Source organism: Peromyscus eremicus, chromosome 7 (genome assembly GCF_949786415.1).
Source record: "Peromyscus eremicus chromosome 7, PerEre_H2_v1, whole genome shotgun sequence".
NCBI classification, from domain to species: Eukaryota; Metazoa; Chordata; class Mammalia; order Rodentia; family Cricetidae; genus Peromyscus; species Peromyscus eremicus.
The window spans coordinates 104,707,166-104,731,991 of record NC_081422.1 but is presented as its reverse complement, the minus strand read 5'-3'; the positions used below and the strand labels follow the sequence as shown (position 1 = coordinate 104,731,991).

At 44.6% G+C, this 24,826-nt stretch overlaps 1 protein-coding gene across 1 annotated transcript in view; it reads right to left on the bottom strand.

The window, feature by feature from the left end:
• The window catches only part of Lrrc2 (leucine rich repeat containing 2), a 29,328-nt gene extending 6,315 nt beyond the window's left edge, over positions 1–23,013 (bottom strand). The window contains exons 1-5 of the mRNA XM_059267138.1: positions 22,871–23,013; positions 19,085–19,292; positions 13,765–13,921; positions 6,825–6,961; positions 2,147–2,292 (exon numbers count right to left, since the gene is read on the bottom strand). Coding sequence (XP_059123121.1) covers positions 2,147–2,292; positions 6,825–6,961; positions 13,765–13,921; positions 19,085–19,292; positions 22,871–22,995 — 773 coding nt within the window. The 5' untranslated portion in view covers positions 22,996–23,013. The remainder of the gene's footprint in view (positions 1–2,146; positions 2,293–6,824; positions 6,962–13,764; positions 13,922–19,084; positions 19,293–22,870) is intronic.
• Between the last annotated feature and the right edge of the window lie 1,813 nt (positions 23,014–24,826).

Below are 24,826 nucleotides of genomic sequence, written 5' to 3'. Positions count from 1 at the left end.
AGTTGGGAACTTCGCAGAGTGGGTGCTGGGAACTGAACCGGGGCCTCTGAAAGAGCAGTTACATGCTCTTTTCTGTTTTGTGTTCATGTTTTGAAACCAGGTCTCATGTGATCCTGGCTGTCCTGGAACTCTAAATGTAGATCAGACTAGTCTTGAACTCACAGAAATCTGCCTGCCTGTCTCCGGAGGGCTGGGACTAAACGTATGCGCCACCACACCTGGCTATTAAGTGCTCCTAATAGTGAAGCTACCTCCCCAGACCCTTCACTTTATCTTTTATTTTTTTATTTTAAATTATGTATAGTTACGTGTATCTGTGTGTGAGTATGTACACATGAGTGCGAGTGCCTGTCGAGTCAGATCCCCGGGAACTGGAGTTACAGGTGGCTGTGAGCCATCTGATGTGGGTTCTGGGAACTGAACTCTGGTCCTCTGAGAGCAGTACTCTTAACCACTGGGCCATCTCACCAGCCCCTCCACCTTGTCTTTTGAGGCAGGGTCCCTCTCTGAACCTGGTGATTACCAATTGGCTAGACTGGCCGCCACAAACTCCAGGGACCCACCTGTCTTTGCCCACCCATGCACCAGGGTTACAGCTGGGAGCAGCCACACAAACTATTACAGGACTGTTAGGGGTCCAGCTTAGGTCCTCGTGCTGCACAGCAGACACTCCCCCACTGAGCCATCTCCCCGGCCCATAGTAATTGGTTTTTTGTTTTGTTTTGTTTTTTTAAGATTTATTTATTTATTATGTATAGTGTTCTGTCTGCATGTATCCCTGACCACCAGAAGAGGACACCAGATCTTATTATAGATGATTGTGAACCACCATGTGGGTGCTGGGATTCAAACTCAGGACCTCTAGAAGAGCAGCCAGTGCCTTAACCTCTGAGCCATCACTCCAGCCCAGTAATTGTTTTTATATAACTTTTTTTTTTTTTTTTTTTTTGAGACAGGGTTTCTCTATGTAACAGTCCTAGCTGTCCTAGAACTTGCTTTGTTGACCAGGCTGGCCTGGAACTCACAGAGATCCACCTCTCAAGTGCTGGGATTAAAGGTACATGTGACCACTGCCTGGCAGTAATTGTTTTTAAAAATGAAATAGCTTCGTGGATACAATTTAGCAACATAACTAACATGTCAATGCTGTTTAAAGATTATATACCTTAAATTAATAAATGAAAAGTAATAAAAATTTCCCTCCCTGGCACTGTTCTAAGCAGAGTGATGCTTCTCTACACATAATAAATTTTCTTTTCCATTCCTGTGGAGTAAAACTAGCAATGTTATTCCATGAAAGACTGAAGCCTAGTCAAGGGCTCACATCAGTGATCTTTGCACTCAGGAAGCTGAGTCAGGAGCATTGTGGGTTCTGAGCCTTTCCAGGATACAGAGCAAAGCCTTATCTCAAAAGCAATAAATTAAATAGATGGATGGATGGATAGATAGATAGATAGATAGATAGATAGATAGATAGATAGATAGATAGATAAAGTAAAAATCTCTTCTAAGCTGTTTGTGGTGGCATATGTACATGAGTTTAAGGCTAACCTGGGCTACTTTGCAAGACTCTGTCTCAAAGAAAGGGAGAGTAGGGTGGTGGTGGCTCACGCCTTTAATCCCAGCACTCAGGAGGCAGAGCCAGGCCGATCTCTGTGAGTTTGAGGCCAGCCTGGTCTACAGAGTGAGATCCAGGAAAGGCACAAAGCTACACAGAGAAACCCTGTCTCGAAAAACCAAAAAAAAAAAAAAAAAAAAGGGAGAGAAGGAAGGTGCAGTGCGGTGGCTCAGCAGGTAAGGGCGCCTGCCACCAGCCTGACCAAAAAAATTCAGATGTGGTGTTGGATACTTTTAATCCCAGCACTTGAAGACAAAGGCAGGCAGATCTCTGTGAGTTCAAGGTCAACCTGGTCTATATAGTGGGTTCAAGGACAGCCAGGGCTACAAAGAATCTGTCATTACATAAAAAATAAGTAGATAAATAAATAAATAACTGAAGCAGACGTGTTCAAATGCATACATACATGTATGTGTGATTCACAATGGAAATTGTCTTATTCTATCATTTCCTAGAGACAAACTCCGGAAAATTAGTTGTTTCAAAGAATATTGGTGTGCGGCACATCTAAAGTGTTAACAGTCTTACCTGTCTATGTCTTGTGGCAGGTCACTCAGATTATTGCTGCTGATATCCAACCACTGTAGACGGCACATCCGCAGGACACAGATCGGGACACTGGAGAACTTGTTTGCTGAGATATCGACAAATGTCACTTGCTTCAAATTACTCAACTAGAAAGGAATAAGAGGATATTCTAGTTACCCTCTGTGACAGCTAATCCTGATTGTTAATTTGACAGGATTGAGAATCACCATGGAAACAAGCCTCTGGGTAAGTCTGGGAGGGATTGTGTAGATTCAGTCAGTTTGGAAGACCCACCTTAACTGTGGGTGGCACCATTCCCCAGGCTGGGGTCCTAGGCTGCTCAGCACCAGTGTGCATCACTCTTGGCTTCTTGACTACGCAGTGTGAATGGCTAGCTCAAGCTCCTGCGGCCACGACTTCCCTGCCGTAACGGACAGTCCCCTGGGAGTGTGAGCCACATAAACCCGTCACTCCAGGAGCTGCTGCTCTTGTCAGCTGTTGTATACTGGCATCAAGACAGGCAACTAATATGCCTTGTGAAATGGGAATTAAGTTCAACTTATAGCATTTAGAATAATATTTCTTCCTCAAAGCATCCATGAATATATGTATAAATAAAAAAATAAATAAAAATAAAAAACCAGACCCAGGGGCTGGAGAGATGGCTCAGTGGTTAAAAGCACTGACTGCTCTTCCAGAGGACCTGGGTTCAAAATTCCTAGCACCCACGTGGCAGCTCACAACTGTCTGTAACTCCAAGATCTGACACCCTCACATAGACACACATGCAGGCAAAACACCAATGCACATAAAATAAAAATAGATTAAGAAGAAAAAAAACAGACCGACTATGTGTTTTGGAGCACCTATGGTGTATCATTCACTGTACTTTCTGCTGGGGATGCTGCAGTATGCTATAGCTGCCCTCGAGGAGCTGATATCTTTATAAATAAACAAAGCAACTCATGTAGTAAGAACATACGACAAGTCTCAACTTGCAGGAAATGAAGGGTGATTTTACCCAGCAGTATGAGAGAGTAATGGCCAGGGGTCCGAAAAGATTTCATGGAGAACAGAAAATTGGACTTGGATCTCCCTGGTGGGGAACAGTGCATGCAAAGTCACAGAAGACAGAGAGTTCAGGTCTTTTGTTGTTGTTTTGTTTTGCTCTGTTTGTTTATCTGTTTTTTGAGACAGGGTCTCACCACAAAGCCCTGGTTGTATTGGAACTCATTATGTAGACCAGACTGGCCCCAAACTCATGGAGATCAGCCTGTCTCTGCTAGGATTAAAGATGTGTGTCACTATGCCCAGGTAGAAATTTCAAGTTTTATAGAGTATGGCGTGGCGAGGACTGCATTAACAAGTTTTGACAAGTCTTGAGGAAACCCACATTTACATTACATGGTAAAGATCTCTTCATCTCATCTGGCCCCAGTAGCTAAGCAGGATTGGGTTCTTCTGCTGTGGTTTTATATCCACAGTTATTGTTTGTAACATGCCAAGTCAAGTACATGAGGAGATACATTTTACTTCAATGCAAATCTATGAATTTTGAATAAAGTTGAACAAACATTTCATATCTGGAATTGGTTATGAAAGTTTGGCAGCTACTATGAAACATAAAAAAAGTTAACTTTTTTTACTGACTTATTTTGAGAGTCCATGAGTAAAATTAGAGCTGTCTCTCCAAGCACATTTTCAGGCCACCAAGGTGGCTCAGTGGGTAAGGGCATTTGCAGCCAAGCCTAATGATCTGAGTTCAGTTCCCAGGACCTATACTATGGAAAGAAAACCAGCTCCCAAGAGCTGTCCTCTGACTTCCACGTGCACCAACACAGGTATGCACATACCCAGAACAAATAATACCCTAAAGACATTTAAAAATTGTGAGAAACACAGGGCTAGTTGGACCAATAAGGGGTGGTAGCAGTCAGCAAAAGGAAAAAGCATTGGGCTTATGCCCATATTTAACTTAATATGAATCCCATCTTTGTGTTGTCAAATACACTCTACCGAAGGAACACACTCTGATTATATTCTTGTCTGGAATTCTGAAAAATGAATGTGAAAGCAGCACCTGCCAGGGAATGATCAGAGAGATGTGCTGCGTGCCTGTAATCTAAACTAAGTCTTCTGATTAGTTTAGTTCAGGGTGCCAACAATCAGATGCACAGAAAAAGAAAATAAAAACAACATTAAAAAAATAATTTTTTAAAAAAAGATGAAATTCATAATATTTTCTGGACATATCAATCACCTTGAACCTGTTATCATAAAGTCTATGAAAATATTAATACGCTAGACAAAGGCCTTAATCTAAGGATAAAAATTGTATAGTGCATATATTTTTATTTGTTTGTTTTGTTTTGTTTTGTTTTGAGACAAGGTCTCATGTGACCCAGGTGAGCCACCAATTTGCTATAGGATACCCTTGAACTTCCTGACCCTCCTGCCACTACCTCCAGGTGCTGAGGTTACTGGCTTGTGCCACCAAACCCAGTTTTCACGGAGTTCTGGGCATCAAACCTACCCAGGGCTTTGCACATCTTGAACAAGGATTCTACCAACTAAGCAACAGCCCTAGTCCTAGAAATACTATTAAAAGAAGATGAAACAAAGTATCTCCATTTCACTTTATGCCTATTAATGGATGATATCTGTTATCTAGAATGCATATCCCAATTTATTTGTTCACTGAGATGAAGCTGGAAATAAAGGGGTAAATCTTTTTTCATGTGGTCCTAACTGGCTGAGGTAGTCCTGCAGACAGGACTTCAGAGATGTATGAACTTTAGAAATAGTCATTAAATTTATTCTATATTCATGGAAAAAGTAGTTTTAAATGATTGTCTGATAAAGTGGAATGGAAAAAACTGACCACAGCATTCTGCTAGAGATAGTTGCTACTTGCAAAGTTCTCACAAAGAACTGGCTACCAATTATCCTAGAAGGGACTCTCTTATTCCTTGCACACGGCTGGGCACACTGCCTGGATGGGTGTAATCGGAGGTTTCCTGTCCCAAATACCTGTTCCTAAATACTTGGCAGCTACTTCCCAAATTACCACACAGAGGTTTATATTATTTATAAATGCTCGGTCTATAGCTCAGGCTTATTACTAACTAGCTCTTACACTTACATTAACCCATAATTCTTATCTATGTTTAGCCACATGGCTTGGTACCTTTTGTCAGTACAACATTCTCATCTTGCTTCTCTGCATTTGCTGGCAACTCTCTGACTCTGCCCTTTCTCTTCCCAGAATTCTCCTGTTCTGGCTCTTGTGATTAATCTCTTCCTGCCCAGCTATTGGCCAATCAGTTTTTTATTAGCAAATGAGAGTAATACATATTTATATTATAGAAAAGGATTGTTACACAGCAAATGAGGGGCAGTGTCTGGTAATAGTGGATGATAACACTCATCTCACCTTGAATGTGCTTGGCCATGGTGCTCAGTCAGGACCCACTCTCCCCTACTCAGATCTGTACATGCTCTAATCCCCCCAGTCCAGAAAGTCCAGCTTCACTCAGGTGTTCAGAGTGGAGGTAAGTTAGGTCATCTTTGTCTGTCTTAGCCCCGTGTCCTGTATGCAGTCTTTACACAATCCTTCAGAGAACACTTTGTATCTGATCCTGCTCAGTACCCCTTCACACCCCAGTCCAAGGTCCTGTCAGTCATTTGCACTTGGGCAAATCCTTTTAATACCCCAAATTTCAACAAGGTAGAGTTTGCATGCCACAAAACATCCCCATCATGGATATACCATAACTCAAATCTACTTTGTCTCTCTACACATTTTTCTTCCTGGAAATTTCATGTAACACTCTTTTAAATCTGGTTTCTTTCATCTAGAGTGTTTTTCAATTCTTCATTTATGTCATAATATGTATGGAGTTAGACAAGGGTTTTCATTTCCCCAAAACCTTCTACTGAATTGATTGTCCTTTTTCTATTGAATTTCCATGGTGATTTTGTTGAAAAATCAGCTGATTGTAAATACAATATCACTGGGCATGGTGTTACACACCTTTTATCCCAGCACTCAGGAGGCAGAGACAGCAGATCTGTGTGAGTTCAGGGCCAACCCAGTACAGAGCAAGTTTCAGGCCAGCTAGGACTACATAGCAATACTATCTCTCAATAAAATTATAATATATATGTAAATATATGCATATATTATGGAGATTTATCTCTGAAATCTCAATTCTGTCCTATTTTTCCATGTGTCTGTCTGTATGTAAATAGATGCTATAATTTTACAGTAAGTTTTGAAATTGCATAATCTAAGCTTCCTAGTTTTGTCCTAGTTCAAACTTGTTTGGCAACTCCTATATTTTTATGTAAAGCCTGAGAACAACCTAGCAATTAAAAAGAGAGAGAAGAGGGCCGGGCGGTGGTGGCGCACGCCTTTAATCCCAACACTTGGGAGGCAGAGCCAGGTGAATTTCTGTGAGTTTGAGGCCAGCCTGAGCTACCAAGTGAGTTCCAGGAAAGGCACAAAGCTACATAGAGAAACCCTGTCTCGAAAAACCAAAAAAAAAAAAAAAAAAAAAAAAAAAAAAAGAGAGAGAAGAAACAACCTAGAGGTTTTAGTAAATTTTTCTTGAGGTCTAAAACACTCCATGTCATAAGTTAAAAAAAGTAAGTCACAGAGCAGAGATGTGTGTCTTACTTCAAAGGGGAGCTCCATCAGGTCCAGGTTCCCAGAGCAGTCTAGTTTCTCCAGATTCTCACAGTCTCCCAGCTCCGGGGGAATACTCTTCAGATGGTTGAAACTCACATTGAGTTCTTTCAGGTTCTTTAAGCGACCTGGTAACACAAAAGGTCAACCTCCATTGGGTAAGTCCTTCAAAGCCTTTTAAGAACAGAAACAAGCTAGGTATGGTACACAGGCCTTTAATCTCAGTGCTCAGAAGGCAGAGAAAGGCAGATCTCTGCTGTGGGATAATGCTCTTGTATACTGTAAAGATTTGTCACTCCAACTGGTTTAATAAAATGCTGATTGGCCAGTAGCCAGGCAGGAAGTATAAATGGGGCAACCAGACTAGGAGAATTCTGGGAAGAGGAAGGGCAGAGTCAGGAGTCAGATGCAGAGGAAGCAAGATGAGAATGCCTTACTAAGATAAGGTACCAAGCCATGTGACTAAATATAGATAAGAATTATGGGTTAATTTAAGTATAAGAGCTAATTAATAATAAGCCTGAGCTACCAGCTGAACATTTATAAGTAATATTAAGCCTCCAGGTCAATTATTTGGGAAGCAGCTGTTGGGTATTTGGGAACAGGCAGGTGGGGGAGAAACTTCTGCCTACAGATCTCTGTGAGTTCCAGGCCAGCCAGGTCTACACAGTGAGACTCTTTCTCAAAAACAAAACAAAACAAACAGAACAGAAAAAAAAATCTCAGGGGTGAACTGTTCACCTAATGACAGGGATCCCAGAGATGGCAGTGAGTGCCTGCATTCTAGCACTTGAAACACACAAGCAGAAAGGTCACACAGTTCTACATCAAGGGCCCTGTCTCAAAAAGCAATTCAAAGGGAGAAAAGGGGGGGAAAGTGTGAAGACATAAGACATAATTTTGTGTTTGTATTTTGAGCATTCTCTATTAAATGTCCATTCATCGTATGAATGTCAGTCTTCAGTTAGAGCATCTCACTCTTGGTGCTGATGCTGTTTTGTGGGTTTTTTGGTTGTTTTCTCCCTCGTGACACTATAGTTAGCATGTGTTTTAGCTACTTTTCTGTTGCTCTAATAAAAATCATGACCAAAAGCAACTTAAAGAAGATAGTTCAGGGCTGTAGGGACTGCTCAGTGATTATGAGCACTGGCTGCTCTTCCAAAGGACCTGGGTTCAATTTCCAGCACCCACATGGTGGCTCACAACCACCTGTAATGAGATCTGGTGCCTTCTTCTGGCCTGCAGGGACACATGCAGACAGAACACTGTATACATAATAAATAAATCTTTTTTTGTTTTGTTTTGTTTTTTGAGACAAAGTTTCTGTGCATAGTTTTTGGTGCCTGTCCTGGAACTCACTCTGTAGCCCAGGCTGGCCTCGAACTCACAGAAATCTGCCTGGCTCTGCCTCCCAAGTGCTGGAATTAAAGGTGTGCACCACCGCCACCCAGCAATAAACCAATCTGAGAGAGAGAGAGAGAGAAGGTAGTTCGGGGCTGCAGAGACAGCTCAGTAATGAAAAGCACTGACTGCTCTTCCAGAGGACCTAGGTTCAACTCCCAGCATGCACAGGGCAGCTAATAACAAACTGTAACTCCATTTCCAGGGGATCCAACACCCTCTTCTGGCCTCTTCATGCGCATGGTGCACCATTAACATACACAGGGAAAACACCAATATACAAAAATAAAATGTTTAAAAATTGAAAGAGGAAAAAAATTATCTTGGTTTATAGTTCCAAAAGGAGAGTCCATAATGGCAGAAAAGGCATGACACAGGAGCAGAAGCAGGAAGCTGACTAACCGCATGTCCGTCCACTGTAGGAAGCAGAGAATGTAGAACGGGCTACAAACCCTCAAAGCCCACCCCCCCTGACATACTTCCCCCTGCAAGGCTCCACTTCCTAATGGTTCCACATCTCCCAAACAGCACCACCAAGAGGCAATACAAGAGGCTGTAGAAATATTTGTGACCCAGTCACCACAGAGTCAGTACAGGGGATTCGTCTTCTGTATCCAGGCATCCACAGTGCACAAACCCCGGGAGGAGCTGAATCATAGGCCCTGACTATGAAGGTTGGAGCAGCTCCGAGGATAGCAGAAACTAACTGGTGCTGCTTGCTGGGGGGCTCTAACAGGGCATGAGCTAGATACAGAGATATGTACAACACTCTATATGCGTGATAAATGATTGAAGGGAACTGTTTGCAGACCACCTTTTATATCTGCGTTCTTCCAACTTGATATGTCGTGCTTCTCAAAGAGTATATAAGTGACTTTCTCAAGTAGGATGGGAACACATCCAAGAGAACGGGAAATTATCGAAATGACTGAAAAATACTGTATTCTAGCTCTGATTCTTTTTTTTTTTTTTTTTTTTTTTTTCTTAAAGATTTATTTATTTATTACGTATACAGTGTTCTACCTGCAGGCCAGAAGAGGGCACCAGATCTCTTTACAGATGGTTGTGAGCCACCATGTGGTTGCTGGGAATTGAACTCAGGACCTCTGGAGGAGCAGCCAGTGCTCTTAACCTCTGAGCCATCTCTCCAGCCCTCTTTTTTTTTTTTAAATGATGTATTTATTTATTTTATGTACACAAGAGCTCTTTCTGAACATATGCCTTTATGCTAGAAGAGGGCATCAGATCCTGTTACAGATGGTTGTGAGTCACCATGTGGGTGCTGGGAATTGAACCCAGGACCTCTGGAAGAGCAGCCAGTGCTCTTAACTGCTGCGCCATCTCTCCAGCCCTGTCTCTGATTCTTTTTTAATATTTATTTTACTTGTATATATATGTATGTGTACCACATGCACACAGGGAACCTCTGTAGTCAGAAAACAACAGATATCCCCGCTGGAACTGGAGTTACAGGCAGTTGTGATCTGCCACGTGGGTGCTGGGAATTGAACCTGGGGCCCCTGCAAGAGCAGTGAGCGTTAGCTGCTGAGTCGTCTTCCAGTTCCTTAGCTCTGATTCTTGCCTGACAGTATATACAACCGGCTGCAACCTAAAAACTAGTGCAATAATAAATACATAATAATACTCGAAAAATCCTGTCACACACATCCTAAGGAATCGGATACTTTACCATTCTGAAGCTAATTTTAAATTAGTAAACCAAAACTGACAGCTTACTTCTGCAGAAGCCACTCAATCCTCACATCTCCTGCCACTTTGTAAGTGAGACAGTCAATACAATCTACCAGCCTTATTACACTTAAGTGAATTAAGGACACGATGATCTCCATGCTACAGATAAGGAAACAGGAAAACGGGCCGTCTGGAGTGATTGCCCCAACTCACACAGGGGCCCCCCAAGTTGCCCTGGACTGGGGCTCTCTTCTCCTCCTGCACTCCTTTGTCAGAGCCCATCAGTGCTGCCTGCACATGAGAGTCTGGTAGAGAATTGGGTGTTTGTTTGGTTGGTTTTGGTTTTGTGAGACAGGGTTTCTCTGTGTAGCCCTGGCTGTCCTGGAACTCACTCTGTAGACCAGGCTGTAGACCGGGCCTGCCTCTGCCTCCCAAGTGCAGGGTTGAAAGGCATACACCACTACTTCCGGTCTTTGTAGGGAGTTTCTAAACACCAGTGCCTAACTCAGGTGTGGCGGTGCCTGCTGGCAATCTCAGTACTTAGGAGGCTGAGGCAGGAGGACCAGCAGGTATGTGGAAGCCAGAGGACAACTTGCAGAAGTCAGTTCTCTCCTTCCACCAAGTGGGTACTGTTAATATTCTGACCTGGCCCTTGGCACTGCCCTGCGGCCTGACACAAAAGCCTCATTTTAAGGAAAAAACCCTCCCCTTGCTCTCTCTCTTCACTCTTTTTCTTCCCCGCCATTAGGTACGCACACCTCTGCTTTCCATCTCTTCTCTTCTTTTCCTCTCTCTCCTTCCTATCTTTCTGTCTCCTTGTCTCTATATTATAATAAACCATTTCCACATGGATGCAGTGTCTAGGTTATACATCTAACAGATTTTGTTCCCCCGGTCCTCAAACACCTGTAGAGATCTGAAAATACGGCATTTAATATAAAAGCTTTTGATGACAGAGAGACATGTCAGCTCTTGGCAGCATCCTGTATCTCCTCCAAGAAGACAGATGGCCGCAGAAGAACTTCTACCCAAGGTTGGCCACACAGCGAAAAGCTGAGATCCTGTCCAGACTGTAAATAAGAGGAGCAACAGGGATTGGTTGTCCTCTCTGCCAAGACAGGTAGGATGACCTCTCCAAATTTCTACTACACAGAAAAAAATCTGTCAGATCTCCTGGGCCTATCAGCTGAACAAGTGCTGCCGTTGGGGCTTCTGTCCCCCCAACAACCATGGAGAGACTTGGGATTGCTGCCTAGGTAGCTGGAAAGCTGTCTCACTTCTTAAATTTATCCTTCTCAGATCTGATGGCGTGTGATGACAAGGGTGTATCAGTTTAACAGCCCCAATCCCAAGATTTTATATATATATATGCTCTCCAATTACAGACAGGCAATGCCTCATTCACAGACTTCATGGTATAGGCCAGACTGGTTTCAGATATAACTCCAGAGGTTCAAAGCTTTAATACTGATAAATGCAGCCCTGATAAACTGCTACAACATTGACTACAAAGAGTTCTTAAGAGTCCTTAAATGGATTTTTAACCCTTTGCAGTCTCCCTCCTCCTGCCTGGGCCAAGGGGCTCCCCAGACACGCCAGCCCCTGCACCAGCTGGCACCAGCTCCAAGGATGCCAACCGGGATGGATGCACCCCCACCTCCAGAGAAACGGCAGATGTGATGGTTCCTGCACTCCTGAAGAACACATCATCCCCAATTCACTGCCGGTGCCACCTCTCCAGGCTCAGACGGGCACGTGCCCAGCAACCAGAACCTGGTTTTCCAAGATGTCCCAGTAAAGGGCATATTCATTCGCTCTCACGTCTCACTCACTCACCCTTGCCTCTTCTGTACAACCAGGGCGCTTCTCTGTTCCATTCTTCCCGGCAGTTATCACTCTTCCCATGGCTAGCTCAGGTCATAAGGCCAATGATAATAATTTTTCTCCTAGCAACCTCACAGAACAGACGCCTGAGACCTCCACGATGATAGCCAATTATGCGTCTTCACTCACTCCTCCCGCCCTGTGTGACTCCGGGCTTCCCCTTCCCCACTTCACCCCTTGTCAGCTTGAAGCAGTCTCAGGAATTCAGCACCCTTGTTCCTCAACTTACTATGAATAACTCACCTTTTTGTAATAATCAAAATGGAAGAATGTTAATATTCTGACTTTCTGACTCAACCCTTGGAAACCAGTGTTAGGATTCTGACCTGCCCTTGGAGCTACCCAGCATCCTGACGTAAAAGGCTCATTTTAAGGAAAAACCCCTTTCCTTCCTCTCTCTCTCTTCTGCCTTTCCTCCCACAAGGTGTGCACCCTTGACCCCCCATTCCTCTCTCTTTCTCTCCCTCCCTCTCCCTCTCTCTTTCTCTCTCTTCTCTTCCTCTTTACTATCTTTCTCTTCATCTCTCTATTATAATAAACCATTTCCGTGCGGATGCAGTGTCTGGATTGTAAATGATTGTCTACCTCTGTCCCGCCACCATGCCCACATGGCATGGGTCACCTGCCAGCCCACCACTGCATCTGCCCAGATGCCGGCATGTTTCCCTGCACAGACAGGGTACCCTCAGAGTCCACTGTGCAGTATATCATAACAGGTACTGCAGACTGAAGCCAGTTGCCAGTCTTGGGGGCAAGCACCTTTACCTGTTGACTCATCTTACCAGAGCACCTAGTCTTGCCACACTAGGAGTAACAAAGAAACAGGCCAGACAAGGCCTCTGACAAACTGTCCAATAATGTTCCCATCCAGTGTCCTAGGACATTTGAGAGCCTGTACCAGGCATGGTCAGACTTTTGACATTATGACACGGCATTGTCATCTGCAAAGTTCAAGAGTCAAGCACTGAAATTAAGCAACAAAATCTCATAGGGTTTTAAGTAAGTTTTGCATTCTGTGTTGGGCCACATTCATAGCTTCTCTGGGCCTGGTGTAGCCCAGAGGCCACAAGTTGGACACATGCATGCTAGTTCCTCAGACCCCAAGAGAAAGAAAGACATCGGTAATCATTGTCATCTTCATTTTAAGATGATGCAACCAGACAATGAAATGACCAAGAATTATTAAATGTGGATTAATCAAAACAACAGAAGCTAAGCTAAACTTACCAATATATTTTATTCTAACCCGTCAATAATCTTGTTACTAGCGTGTCTTTACTCCTCTGTAGCTCAAGTGCTGGGATTAAAGGAGTGTACCACCACACCCAGCAAAAAAAAAAAAAAAAATTTTTTTTTTTTTGGTTTTTGTTTTTTTTTTTTTTTTTTGGTTTTTCAAGACAGAGTTTCTCTGTGTAGCTTTGCGCCTTTCCTGGGACTCACTTGGTAGCCCAGGCTGGCCTCGAACTCACAGAGATCCGCCTGCCTCTGCCTCCCGAGTGCTGGGATTAAAGGCGTGCGCCACCACCGCCCGGCTTTTTTTTTTTTGGGGGGGTTTTTTGAGACAGGGTTTCTCTGTGTAACAGCTCTAGCTGTCCTGGAACTCGCTTTGTAGACCAGACTAGCCTTGAACTCACAGAGATCCACCTTCCTCTGCCTCCTGAGTGCTGGGATTAAAAGTATGTACCTCCGCTTCCTGGCTCAGAAAATTCTTAAAGTGTTGCCCACTCACATGCCTTCAGGTTTCTGAGCAACTGTGAAATTTCTATCACTGCTAAGTCTTGCAGGCAGATTTCATGTCCCAAAGGGGACACTGAACCGTGGCTCTGGGAACAGGGAAGTAACTGAGGACATCCAGGAGCAGGAGGAAGAGGAAATGGGGTGTTCGCACTGTGCCACCTGCCCTACACCTGCCTGCTCACCACACAGGGGCTGAAGAGGCCTGCCAGGAACCTACCAACTTCAGCTGGGAGACTCGTGATTTGGTTTTTCGGCAAATCCAGAATTCTCATTGCTTGAAACAGCTCGATGTATGTAGGAATGATCTGAATCAGGGTGCTGTGAATGTGCCACTCTTTGAGGTGCGTCTGCTCCTTCAGCGAATCAGGCAGCTCCTGAAACAGAATGAACAGCGTTAGTCAGAGGCAGTTCCTCAGTGGTACCCAAGCCTCAACAGACCAAGGATTTATTCAAAATATAAAAGGCATGTGAGAGCATGGGGCCATTTCTGCAGAAGCCAGTGGTGATTTGTAGACGAATTGTTAAATAGTCTTATTAAATAAAAAACACGGAGCCAGATATCGGGGTTAAAACCTGAGAGATCAGAGGAATAGGAAAAGCCACAAGCCAACCTCACCTCGCCGACACCTCAGCTTCCAAAGAGACCCCTTATTTCCGGTATACCCACGCCTATATGCCTTTCTGTTCTGCTATCTCATTTGCTCTCTCTGTCCAGCTACATCACTTCCTCTTCCTGCCTAGCTCTGTCATTTCCTGTCTGTCTATACAGACCTCCAAACCTTTATGGTTAACTAGTGTTGGAATTTAAGGTGTGTGCTACTATGCCTGGCTGTTCCCAGTGTGACCTTGAACTCACAGAGATCCAGACAGATTCCTGCCTCCCAAATGTTAGGATTAAAGGTGTGTGCTACCATTGCTTGACTTCTATGTTTAATATAGTGTCTGGCTTTTTCCTCTGATCCTCAGATAAACTTTATTGGGATGCACAAATAAAATATCACCATGGTGATTGTCATTAATTTTACAATAGCAGAGCAGCTTCATTTCAGATATGTGACAATAAAATCAAATCCTAGCCAGGCCTAGTGGTGCAGACCTGGAAGTCCATCTGTTTGGGAGGATAAGGCGAAGCATCACAAGTTCAAGGTCAGCCTTGACAACTTAGCAAGAGCCTGTCTCCAAATATAATTAATTATATTAACTATTTAACATGCACAGTTATCAGAATAAGGGAAAGAGTGATTGAGCAGGACACACAACATACTCCTCTGGCCTCTGAGCTCATACAAGCATAGGTACACACACGTACACACACATACTCACATACACAAATACACACACACCTCATATATAGTTCATGTAGTTAATAGTTTGTGTGTGTGTGTGTGTATGTGTGTGTAAAGCCTAGTGAACACAGATGACCAGTTTCACAATATTTATCAACAGCATACATTTAACATCTTCTAAAAATAAAATCTGCCCTATATATTCCATGTTGGCATGTACAAACTTTGACATCATGACAGACATTGACATCTACAAAGCTCATTCTTGAGAACTGCACAAATTGAGTTTAAAAACCTGCAAAAAATCCCTTATTTTAAATAAGCTTATGATTATGTATTGTTGGTCTGCATCTATAGCCATTCCGGGACGCATTTGGCCTGCAGGGAGCAGGTTGGGCACACCTGGTTGTTTTAGACATTTATACTCTATTACTCTGTAGTTGCTTTTAGAACTATTTGAACCAGGCGGTGGTGCAACACACCTTTAGTCCCAGAACTCAGGAGAGGCAGGTGGATCTCTGTGAGTTTGAGGCCAGCCTGGTCTATAGAGTGAGTTCCAGGACAGGCTCAAAAAAAAAAAAAAAGAAAAGAAAAGAAAAGAAATATTTGATGAATAACTAGTGTTTTCCATACCAAACCCTCAAGTGCTTTTATGTTTCTGAGTATAATAGAAGCAAGAGCTTCTGAAAAACAGGCAGTGTGCAGTAAACCCCTTCCAACCCAGCCTCCACTTTCTTTCAGCTGCACTATATCCCTGGATGTAGTGGTATTTGCTCCATCCATGACCTTGGGTTATAGGGCCTACCCTTCTTCCTGTTCCTTTTAAGAGTCCGGTACAAAGGCAGGAAGCACCGCCTCCTTCAGGCCCTATAACCCAAGGTCATGGGCAGGACAAACACCACTAGACCTGGCTTTAGCTTCTGAAGGAATAATGATGAGGGCAGTGGCAGCCACAGCCTCCCTAGTTCAAGTGTGCTGGGCTAAGAACATAATGGTATGGAAAGGTGCTTAAGACTTCTGAGCAGCAGCTTGTCCCACTGAAGAAATCCAAACCACCAAGCCCAAGCTACGTGGGAGGTACTTGGCAGTAAAGGGAGAGACAAGGGTCCCCGACATCATGAAGGTGAACATAATGTTCCTTCCCATCAGCAATGTGTGGTGCAGCACTGTATGGAGAGTGGCAGCTCTGTGCTTATAACTGACCTCACGATCACCGCTGCTGTGTGTGGTCAAGCTTTACCTACCAATGTCCTTACACTCAGGTATTACGTCATTAAAGACTGTGAGACAGGTAAAGTGGGCATTATCACCAAGGTGTATTTGAAGGAAAGCTAGAGGCTGGGAAGATGGCTCAGTTGGGAAAATGCTTACCTCACAAGCTTGGGGACCTGAGTTTGCTCCCCAGAACCCACTTTAATGTCAAGTGTGGTGGCTCATGTCTTTAATACCAGCCTTGGAAAGGTAGAGGTGGTGGGTAGATCCTGGGAACCTCACTAGCTTGCCAACCTGGTCCAATGGGCAAGTTCTAAGTAAAAGTGAGAAATCCTATCTCAAAAAACAAGGTGGAGAGGAACTGAGAAGACGCCCTAGGTTGACCTTTGTCACACACACACACACTGTACCCATATACATACCAGACAGAGACTCCCCTGATGTGGATATGTGGCCAGGGCTGTGTCTGCTGACAGCACATGAGAATGATATACCAATGGTCTTTCACCAAAAGACAAGAAGTGGGTCAGGGTGACGGCTTGGGGGCAACAGCACTTGCTGTGAAAGCAAGAGTGAGTGCAGTCCCCACATATGCCTGTATCTCCCATGGAGACGGCAGTTCCTGGGGGCTGGCCAGCCCTGGCAGTAAAAGACGGCTTTCTAGAAATGGACAGCTGGTTCAGCTGTTATAAGCACTAACTTTTCTTGCAGAACACCTGGGTTCAGTTCCCAGCACCCACACAGTTGCTCATAGCAGTCTGTAACTCTAGTTCCAAAGGATCTGACATCTTTTTCTTGCCTCTATGGGCACTAGACACACATGTGGTACACAGACATACATGCAGACAGAACACCCATACACATAAAATAAAAAGCAAAATTTCAAAACAATTTCTTAAAGGTGATTTTCCAATTCAGTAAGAAACCTTGTCTCAAAAAAATAAAGTGAGCTGGGTGTGGTGGTGCACATCTTCAATCCTAGTACTCAGGAGGCAGAAGCAGGTGGATCTCTCTGAGTGTGAGGCCAGCCTGGCCTACATAGCAAGTTCCAGTTTGGCCAAAGTTACATAGTGAGACCCTTTCTCAAAACAAAACAAAACAAAACAACAATAATAATAATAAAGTAGAGGGCCAGTAGAATGGCTTACCAAGTAAAGGTGCTTGCCACCAAGCCTAACAACCAGAATTCAATCCCTGGGACCCACATGGGGGAAGGTGAGAACCAACTCCCCAAAGTTGTCCTCTAACTTCCACATGTACACACACAAACACACACACACACACACACACACACACACACACATTCTGATTCACCAAGGTGGTTCACTGAGTACAAGTACTTGCAACCGAGCCTGATAACCTGAGCTCAGTAAATAGGCACTATCTGTGTACCTACTGATCTAAATGATGGAAATGTATTGAGAGCTGCTCATAGCAAAAGGGCATGAAAGTATACAGCAGTTAACAACTAGTGTTCAAAAGATCAACCTATCAGAACCAAGGGTTCTGGTAAAGGACTAAGCCATATTCAAGATATGTTGGAGTTATTGCCTTTTGAATGAATTGGCTGTTTCTTGTTGTAAACTTCTTATGCAATTACAGCTATGATGTCTCCCCATTAACCATGCATTTTTATAGAATACGTATATGTAATCTCATGATTACATCTCAGTCTTATGGGCATATAAATCTGTGGGTGGTCAGGAAGAAGACTTGTCATTTAGCTGTGTGATTTTGATATACAGAAAATATACTAGGAGATGCTTCACAGCCAGATCCATTGTCCCACGTGGACTGTAGACTCTTAAAGCCTGCTTTGTTCCTTTTGCTCAGACTAACACAGAAAATAATAATCTCTCCTCAGCCTAACATTTAGTTCATTTTTACCTCAGAGCAAGTTCAAACTAGACTAAAGGCTTTTGTAAATAGATCATAAGTTTAAAACTTTACAGTTATGCACAAGGTCTGAGTCCCAGGTGTCTCACCAAGGTTACTAACACAAAACACCCTAAGAAAAGCCTGCCAATTCTTCGCTTGCCAAGTCTGCTGATAAAAAGCTATGTCTCAGAGTTTGTTGCACCGGGCACTGTGCCCCCTCCCTCTGGTCCTGAGACCTTGGAACTTTGCATTACCATGGTAATGGCTCTGCTCCTTACCATCTATTCTAGGAACGTGCTATGACCTTGAGGGTTTGGAAACTTTTCTCAGGATTTCGAGGAGTCTCCTGTTAGAAATGTAAGGAGTCAGGCAAGAGAGGAGCTAAGAATGAGAGCTGAAAAGAAGCTGTAGAGTTAGAGAAGCAGGAGAACAAGGAGAGAACAGCAGAGATCAGAAGCTTACTCAGAACAGTAAAGGGGATGGACTGAAAGAGCATGGCGTGCGTAGACTCATTTGAGATCCCTCAGATTAGGTTCCTAGCTGGTTGTAGATTCTTTCATGGACTCTGGGAGAAAGTTCTTCGGGCAGGCACCCGAAAAGCTTTCATTAGAAATGCAAAAAAGAAAGAGCAAGGAGGCTTTATGGAACAATCTCATTCTGAGGGAACTATAGCTCACAGAATGTTCACTTGGTTCATTCTCACCACAGCCCAGAGCTCTTTTCACATGTGTGAAGCCATGGACTCAATCCCCAGCAGTTAAAAAAAAAAAAAAAAAAGAGCACATTTTTTTAAATGCATACAAATGAAATAAGCTACTGCTTCAGGTCACATGGCTTCTAAAAGATGACCTCTGAGTCTCAAGTGCGGTGCACACCTGGAATCCCTGCACTTGGGAGACAGAGGCAGTACGATCCAGAAGGTCAGACTGAAGCCATCCTCAGCAATACAGCAAGTTCAAGGCCAGCCTGGGCTACATTGTACCCAGTCTCAAACAACAGCGAAAGGACAGGAGGACCCAGCTCAGAGTAGAGGATAGGCTCTTTCACATCCACTGGAAAGCCCTCCACAGACCAGAGCATTCATTTGGCCAAAGTTAAGGCTCAACCTCAGCAATAACATAACCCTGAGTGCCTACTTTGTACAGACAGACAGACACTCACCTTCCACTGTGCCCCTGAAAGTTCAAACACAAATGGATTGCTCCGTTTGTCTCTGTCCTTGACCCATGCACTCTGCCTGGTGATGGAGTTCCTCTCTATCTTTTCCAGGAGCCTTGCGCTGGTATCCACGAAGCCGTTCTTGCAGTACTGTGCCTGGGGCACGCCCTTCCTCCTGCACTCAGCCACAAAGTCCCACTCTTCCTTTATCCTAAGACAGGAAGCAGAAGACTTGTTATTTCCCTGGGAAAACAAGCAGGCTTGGTCCTCCACTTCCCTGGAACCTGGTTTCCCACTGTTGGCTGCCAAAGGCCTGTCCTGATCTTACTTTCCTGCCGCCAGGAATGCTGGGAACACTGAGACCCTTCTGTGAATCACTAATTCCCACAACTAAAAAAGATGAGCTGAGTTAGATGGAATCTTTGGCTAAACCTCCTACCAAAATTATCGACACATTCGCTTAAGTGTGGTTTCTTTTAAAACTATATTACAGTGTCTGCTTTTGACTCCACATCCCCACATTTCTGTAGCGGGTTCCCAGCTCTATCTGCAAGCATCACCTTCTTTTTGTCTGTTTTATTAAGGCAGAGTCTCCTATAGCCCAGCCTGGCCTCGAACTCACTAGGCAGCTTTGCATGTGCTGCTGCCTTGCTCTGTAAACATCACCTTCCGGTACAACTTTTTGCTGACAAGAAGCCACGTTAGATATCGTGGAGGTTTCGTGCTTGGCATTAGACTGAGGGATCAGGAACACTTAATAATTAATACAGCTCCAAAGTTTCAATCACAGGAAGAAGCGCTCTGGGGAAAGGCACCCAGCAGGGCTCCATATGCTGGTGCAGGCCTGTAGTCCCAGCACCTGAGAGGTGAAAGCAGGGCCAGGAGTTCAAGGCCAGCCTCTGAAACACAGTTGGCCAGAGGACATCCTGAAAATGTCATTTCTCTTCCATCACTCAGGTCCCAGGAAACAAACTCAGATCCACAGACACAGCAGTAAAGGCCTCCTCCTGCTGAGACATCCCCCTGCCTCAGCTTTTTGTGCTTCTGAAACCAAATCAGAAGGCAGATCCAGGAAACATAGTGTGAAGATTACACTATATCTTTCCTATATCACAAATTACAAACCCATATAAATACAGCCTGTAATCCCAGCACCGGGAGGTGCCGGCAGGACAATTAGAAGTTCAAGCTCGCCAAAAAAACAAACAAACAAACAAACAAAAAAAAAAAAAAAGTAGTTCAAGCTCAGCCAGGTGGTGGTGGCGGCGCATGGCTTTAATCCCAGCACTCCGGAGGCAGAGGCAGGAGGATCTCTGTGAGTTCAAGGCCAGCCTGGTCTACAAAGCAAGTTCCAGGACAGCCAGGGCTACACAGAGAAACCCTGTCTTGAAAGCAAAACAACAAAACAAAAAAAAGTTCAAGCTCATTCTTGTTACACAAGTTCAAGACCACCCTGGGTTACTCAGGCTGATTTGGTCTGAAGACAAGTGGTGCTTATAAGATGATTTAGCAGTGAAGACACTCACTGCCGAGCCTAATGACCTAAGTTTGACCCCGCAGAACCCTCATGGAAGAGGGAATTGACTCTTACAAGTTGTCTTCTGACCTCCACGGGTGTGCAGTGGCAGGAGTACTCATGAGTGCATACAACAAATTATTTAAAAAAAAAATATTGTAGGGGGCTGGAGAGATGGCTCAGCAGTTAAGAGTATTACCTGCTCTTCCAGAGGACCCGGGTTCAATTCCCAGCACCCACATGGCAGCTCACAACTGTCTGTAACTCCAAGATCTAACACCCTCACACAGATATACATGAAGGCAAAACACCAATGCACATAAAATAAAAAGGTAAAATTATAAATTATTTTTTAAAAATAGATTATAGATAAATTGATTGACTGATTCATACTTTACACCTTTTTCTCCCCCCCCCCCGCCCCCCGCCCCCAGAGCTGAGGACCAAACCCAGGGCCTTGCGTTTGCTAGGCAAGCGCTCTACCACTGAGACTTTACAACTTTTGTTGCTAACTTAAAGCTAACAAACAGCCGGGCCGTGGTGGTGAAAGCCTTTAATCCCAGCACTCGGGAGGCAGAAGCAGGTGGCTCTTTATGAGTTCAAGGCCAGCCTAGTCTACAGAGCAAGTTCCAGGGCAGCTAGGACTACACCGAGAAACCCTGTCTTGAAGAACAAAAACAAAACAAATAAACAAAGCTAATACAAATACGCCATCATTTGCCAATTGGATGTAGGGTCAGGAACTGCCTTTGAGATGAGTTAGCCAATTGGAATCCCATTTCGCCTTTAACCACAATGTACCCCTCAAGAATTTGGTTTTGGGGCTGGAGAGATGGCTCAGTGGTTAAGAGCATTGTCTGGGGCTGGAGAGATGGCTCAGCGGTTAAGAGCACTGGCTGTTCTTCCAGAGGTCCTGAGTTCAATTCCCAGCAACCACATGATGGCTCACAACCATCTGTAATGAGATCTGGTGCCCTCTTCTGGCCTGCAGGCATACATGCAGGCAGAACACTGTATACATAATAAATAAATCTTAAAAAAAAAAAAAAAGAGCATTGTCTGCTCTTCCAGAGGTCCTAAGTTCAACTCCCAGCAACCACATGATGGCTCACAACCATCTCTAGTGGGATCTGATGCCCTCTTCTGGCATAAAGTTGTACATTCAGATAAAGCACTCATATTCATAAATAAATAATAAAAATCTTTAAAAAAAAGAATTCTGGTTTTGGTTTCTTCACAGAGAATAAAAGTTATAGACGTATGTAAAGCCTCCTGGGTCTACAGCCTTCTTGGCTTACCATCCTTGTGTTATGTTGGACGGTGTTGATATGATTGTATGCTCCCATTTACCACGGAGTTTTTAGAAGCATGACCTCAACTTTGTGTGTTTTGTGGTATTGTTTTTGTTTGTTTGTTTTTTAGAGTTTATTGTTATTTGTGTGTGTGTGTGTGTGTGTGTGTGTGTGTGTGTGTGTGTGTGTGTGTGTACCTGTACATGCACGCGTATATGCCATGTTTGCATATGAGTATCCATGGATGAAGGCTTTGGATTCCCTGGAGCTAGGTTACAGGAGGTTATGAGCAGGTCGACCTGGGTGCTGGGACCTGACCTCAGGTCCTCTGGGAGAGCAGCAAGCACTCTTAACTGCTGAGTCATCTCTCCAGCTCTGCAACTTAGTGGTGTGTGTGTGTGTGTGTGTATGTACTTGTGTCTATGTGCGCCAGGTATATGTAGTGCCCACAGAGGCCAGAGGACATCATCACATACCCTGGAGCTGGAACTACAGGTGGTTGTGAGTCAAACCCTGGTCCTCCACAAGAGCAGCAAGTGTTCTAACTCCTGAGCCATCAAGAGAACTCTTTTACTCCCATTTCATGCGTTTCTGAGAGTCAGGCTGCATCATTTCAAGTTCAAGTAGATGGACAAAATGTGTGAACAAAGGAGCACCAGGTGGTCTAGTGAGTTCAGTGAAGGGCAGCAAGTGGCCTCTGTGGGGTTGAGCATAGAGGGATTTCTGTGCCATCTCTGTCCTCCTTGTGCCTACAGTGTCTGGACATTACGTAACTCCTCACAGCTCTGGGTGTCACCGTTAAAGGGATGCAGTACAGCACCACACGGGTTAGGAAGTCTGTGGGGGAAAGTGGCCTTGACAGTGAGAAACCCTCCTCTTCCTCTGGGGAGGACAGAGGGAAGAGTTCCTTCCTCCCGGCAACCAGCACCCTGCCTGAGTCCCCACTCCCACCAAGCTGGAATAACAGGCATCAAAATGTACTTCTCCAGTGCGCTCTTCTCCAGCCTCTCAGCCTCCTTCTTCTGCCATGCTCTGTGCTTCTTGACACGAGTTTCCCACAAGGCTCTGACGACAGAAATGTCAAACACCACCACTTTGTGTCCCATTTGGGGAGCAGCATAAAGTTACCTATAAAAAATACATATGTCAGCTTCATATGCACATGGACTGTGTTTTGTCAAACAAATGCGCACAAGCCGGGTCTGGTAACAAACACTTAATCCCAGCACTCAGGAAGCAGAGGCAGGTGGATCTCTGTGAGTTCGAGGCCAGCCTGGTCTGCAGAGCGAGATCCAGGACAGGCACCAAAACTATACAGAGAAACACTGTCTCAAAAAAACAAAAAAAAAAGTGTATATGTATGGGGTGTGTGTGTGTATGTGTGTGTGTGTGTGTGTGTGTGTGTGTGTGTGCATGTAGATATGTGCTAGTATCCAGGGAAGCCAGACACTTTGTGTTGCCCTGGAGCCAGAGTTTCAGATGGTTGTGAGACACCTGATATGGGTAGTGGGAACCAAACTCAGATCCTCTATAGAAGTTCAATTTCTCTAAAGAAATAACTGAGTTATTGATTGACTGGGGTAAGAGTGAGTACCTCAGTCACCTCTATGTCTTATGTGACAGGTACAGGGAGATGCTACAAAGACAAGGAGGAATGATCTACATTTCAAGAAATAGGAAGTTACTGTTGGGGGCAAAAAGCCATTAAGAACAAAAACAACGTAAAACCTTTATTATATTCTTCCACCCCAAAGGGTCCATGGCTCAACACCAACTCCCCAAAACTTGTTCTCTGACCTTCAGACTCATGGCATGGCACACATGTGACTTGTACACACACACACACACACACACACACACACACGCACACGCACGCACGCGCACACACACACACACACACACACGCGCACACACACACACACACACACACTGCAAAACAACAACAACAAAAACAATAACGAATAACATCTTAAATTGAAATAAAAATCAACCAACATGCCCAAGTAAAGCTGACTGCATCTACAGAGTAAGAAACTGAGGAGCAGTTTACTAGGGTGGAGGTGCAGAGTGGGTGAGAAATGGCACAGGGCTGGAGGGACAGGTCAGACTTTTAAACTGAATGTACTGTTTTTCTGTGTGTGAGTGTTTTACCTGTATCTACATCTGTGCGCCATGTGCATGTAGTGCCCACGGAAGCCAGAGAAACAGAAAGAAGACTGAGGTCCCTTCCACACCTCCCACGTCAGTCCACAGGCTATCAGGGAGAACTCCAAACGTCTGCATGCAGGGACATATTTCGGCTCAGCATTTGAATCAGAGAATCAGATATCTGAGGCTGAACCAACTGTCACGGAGCCACAAGAGGAGGGAAGCCTTGCAGAGAGTGTGGCAAGTTGGGTTGGGAGTGACAGGGGGCACAGCCATCAATGCAGATTTAGTTGACAAACTTTCCATGCCTCCCCCGCCCCCCCCCCCCCCCCCCCCCCCCCCCCCGACCTCAGCTCAGTTATGGCAGAACCGCTTTACAAAGGCATTGGCTTCCTGGAGCCAAGGGCATGACTGGAAAAATGTGTCCCCTGGCACCAGAGCTCTGGTGTCCACTCAGTCATATGCCAGGGGATTGGAGGGGAACATTCAGGTCACCTAGTCCTCTCCCTTGTCAACTGATAAGCTGGGCTGTCAAGGGCTTAGGAGGCTGGAGGTGTGGAGTGGGTACCAAGCTGACAGCTCTGAGCATCATGGGAAAGATCTGGAGGAGCTTGGAAGCGACCCAGCAAAGTCTCCCATACTGATGCCACGCCATTTTGATACTCCCGTTGTGGGTACAGAGAGAGGCAAGAACAAAGGAAGGAGAGAGAAAGCAGGGGCCAGGGAACACTTGGATGCTACGGAGGGACGGACCTGGCTCCCTGTGACCATCTGACTGCAATGAAGATA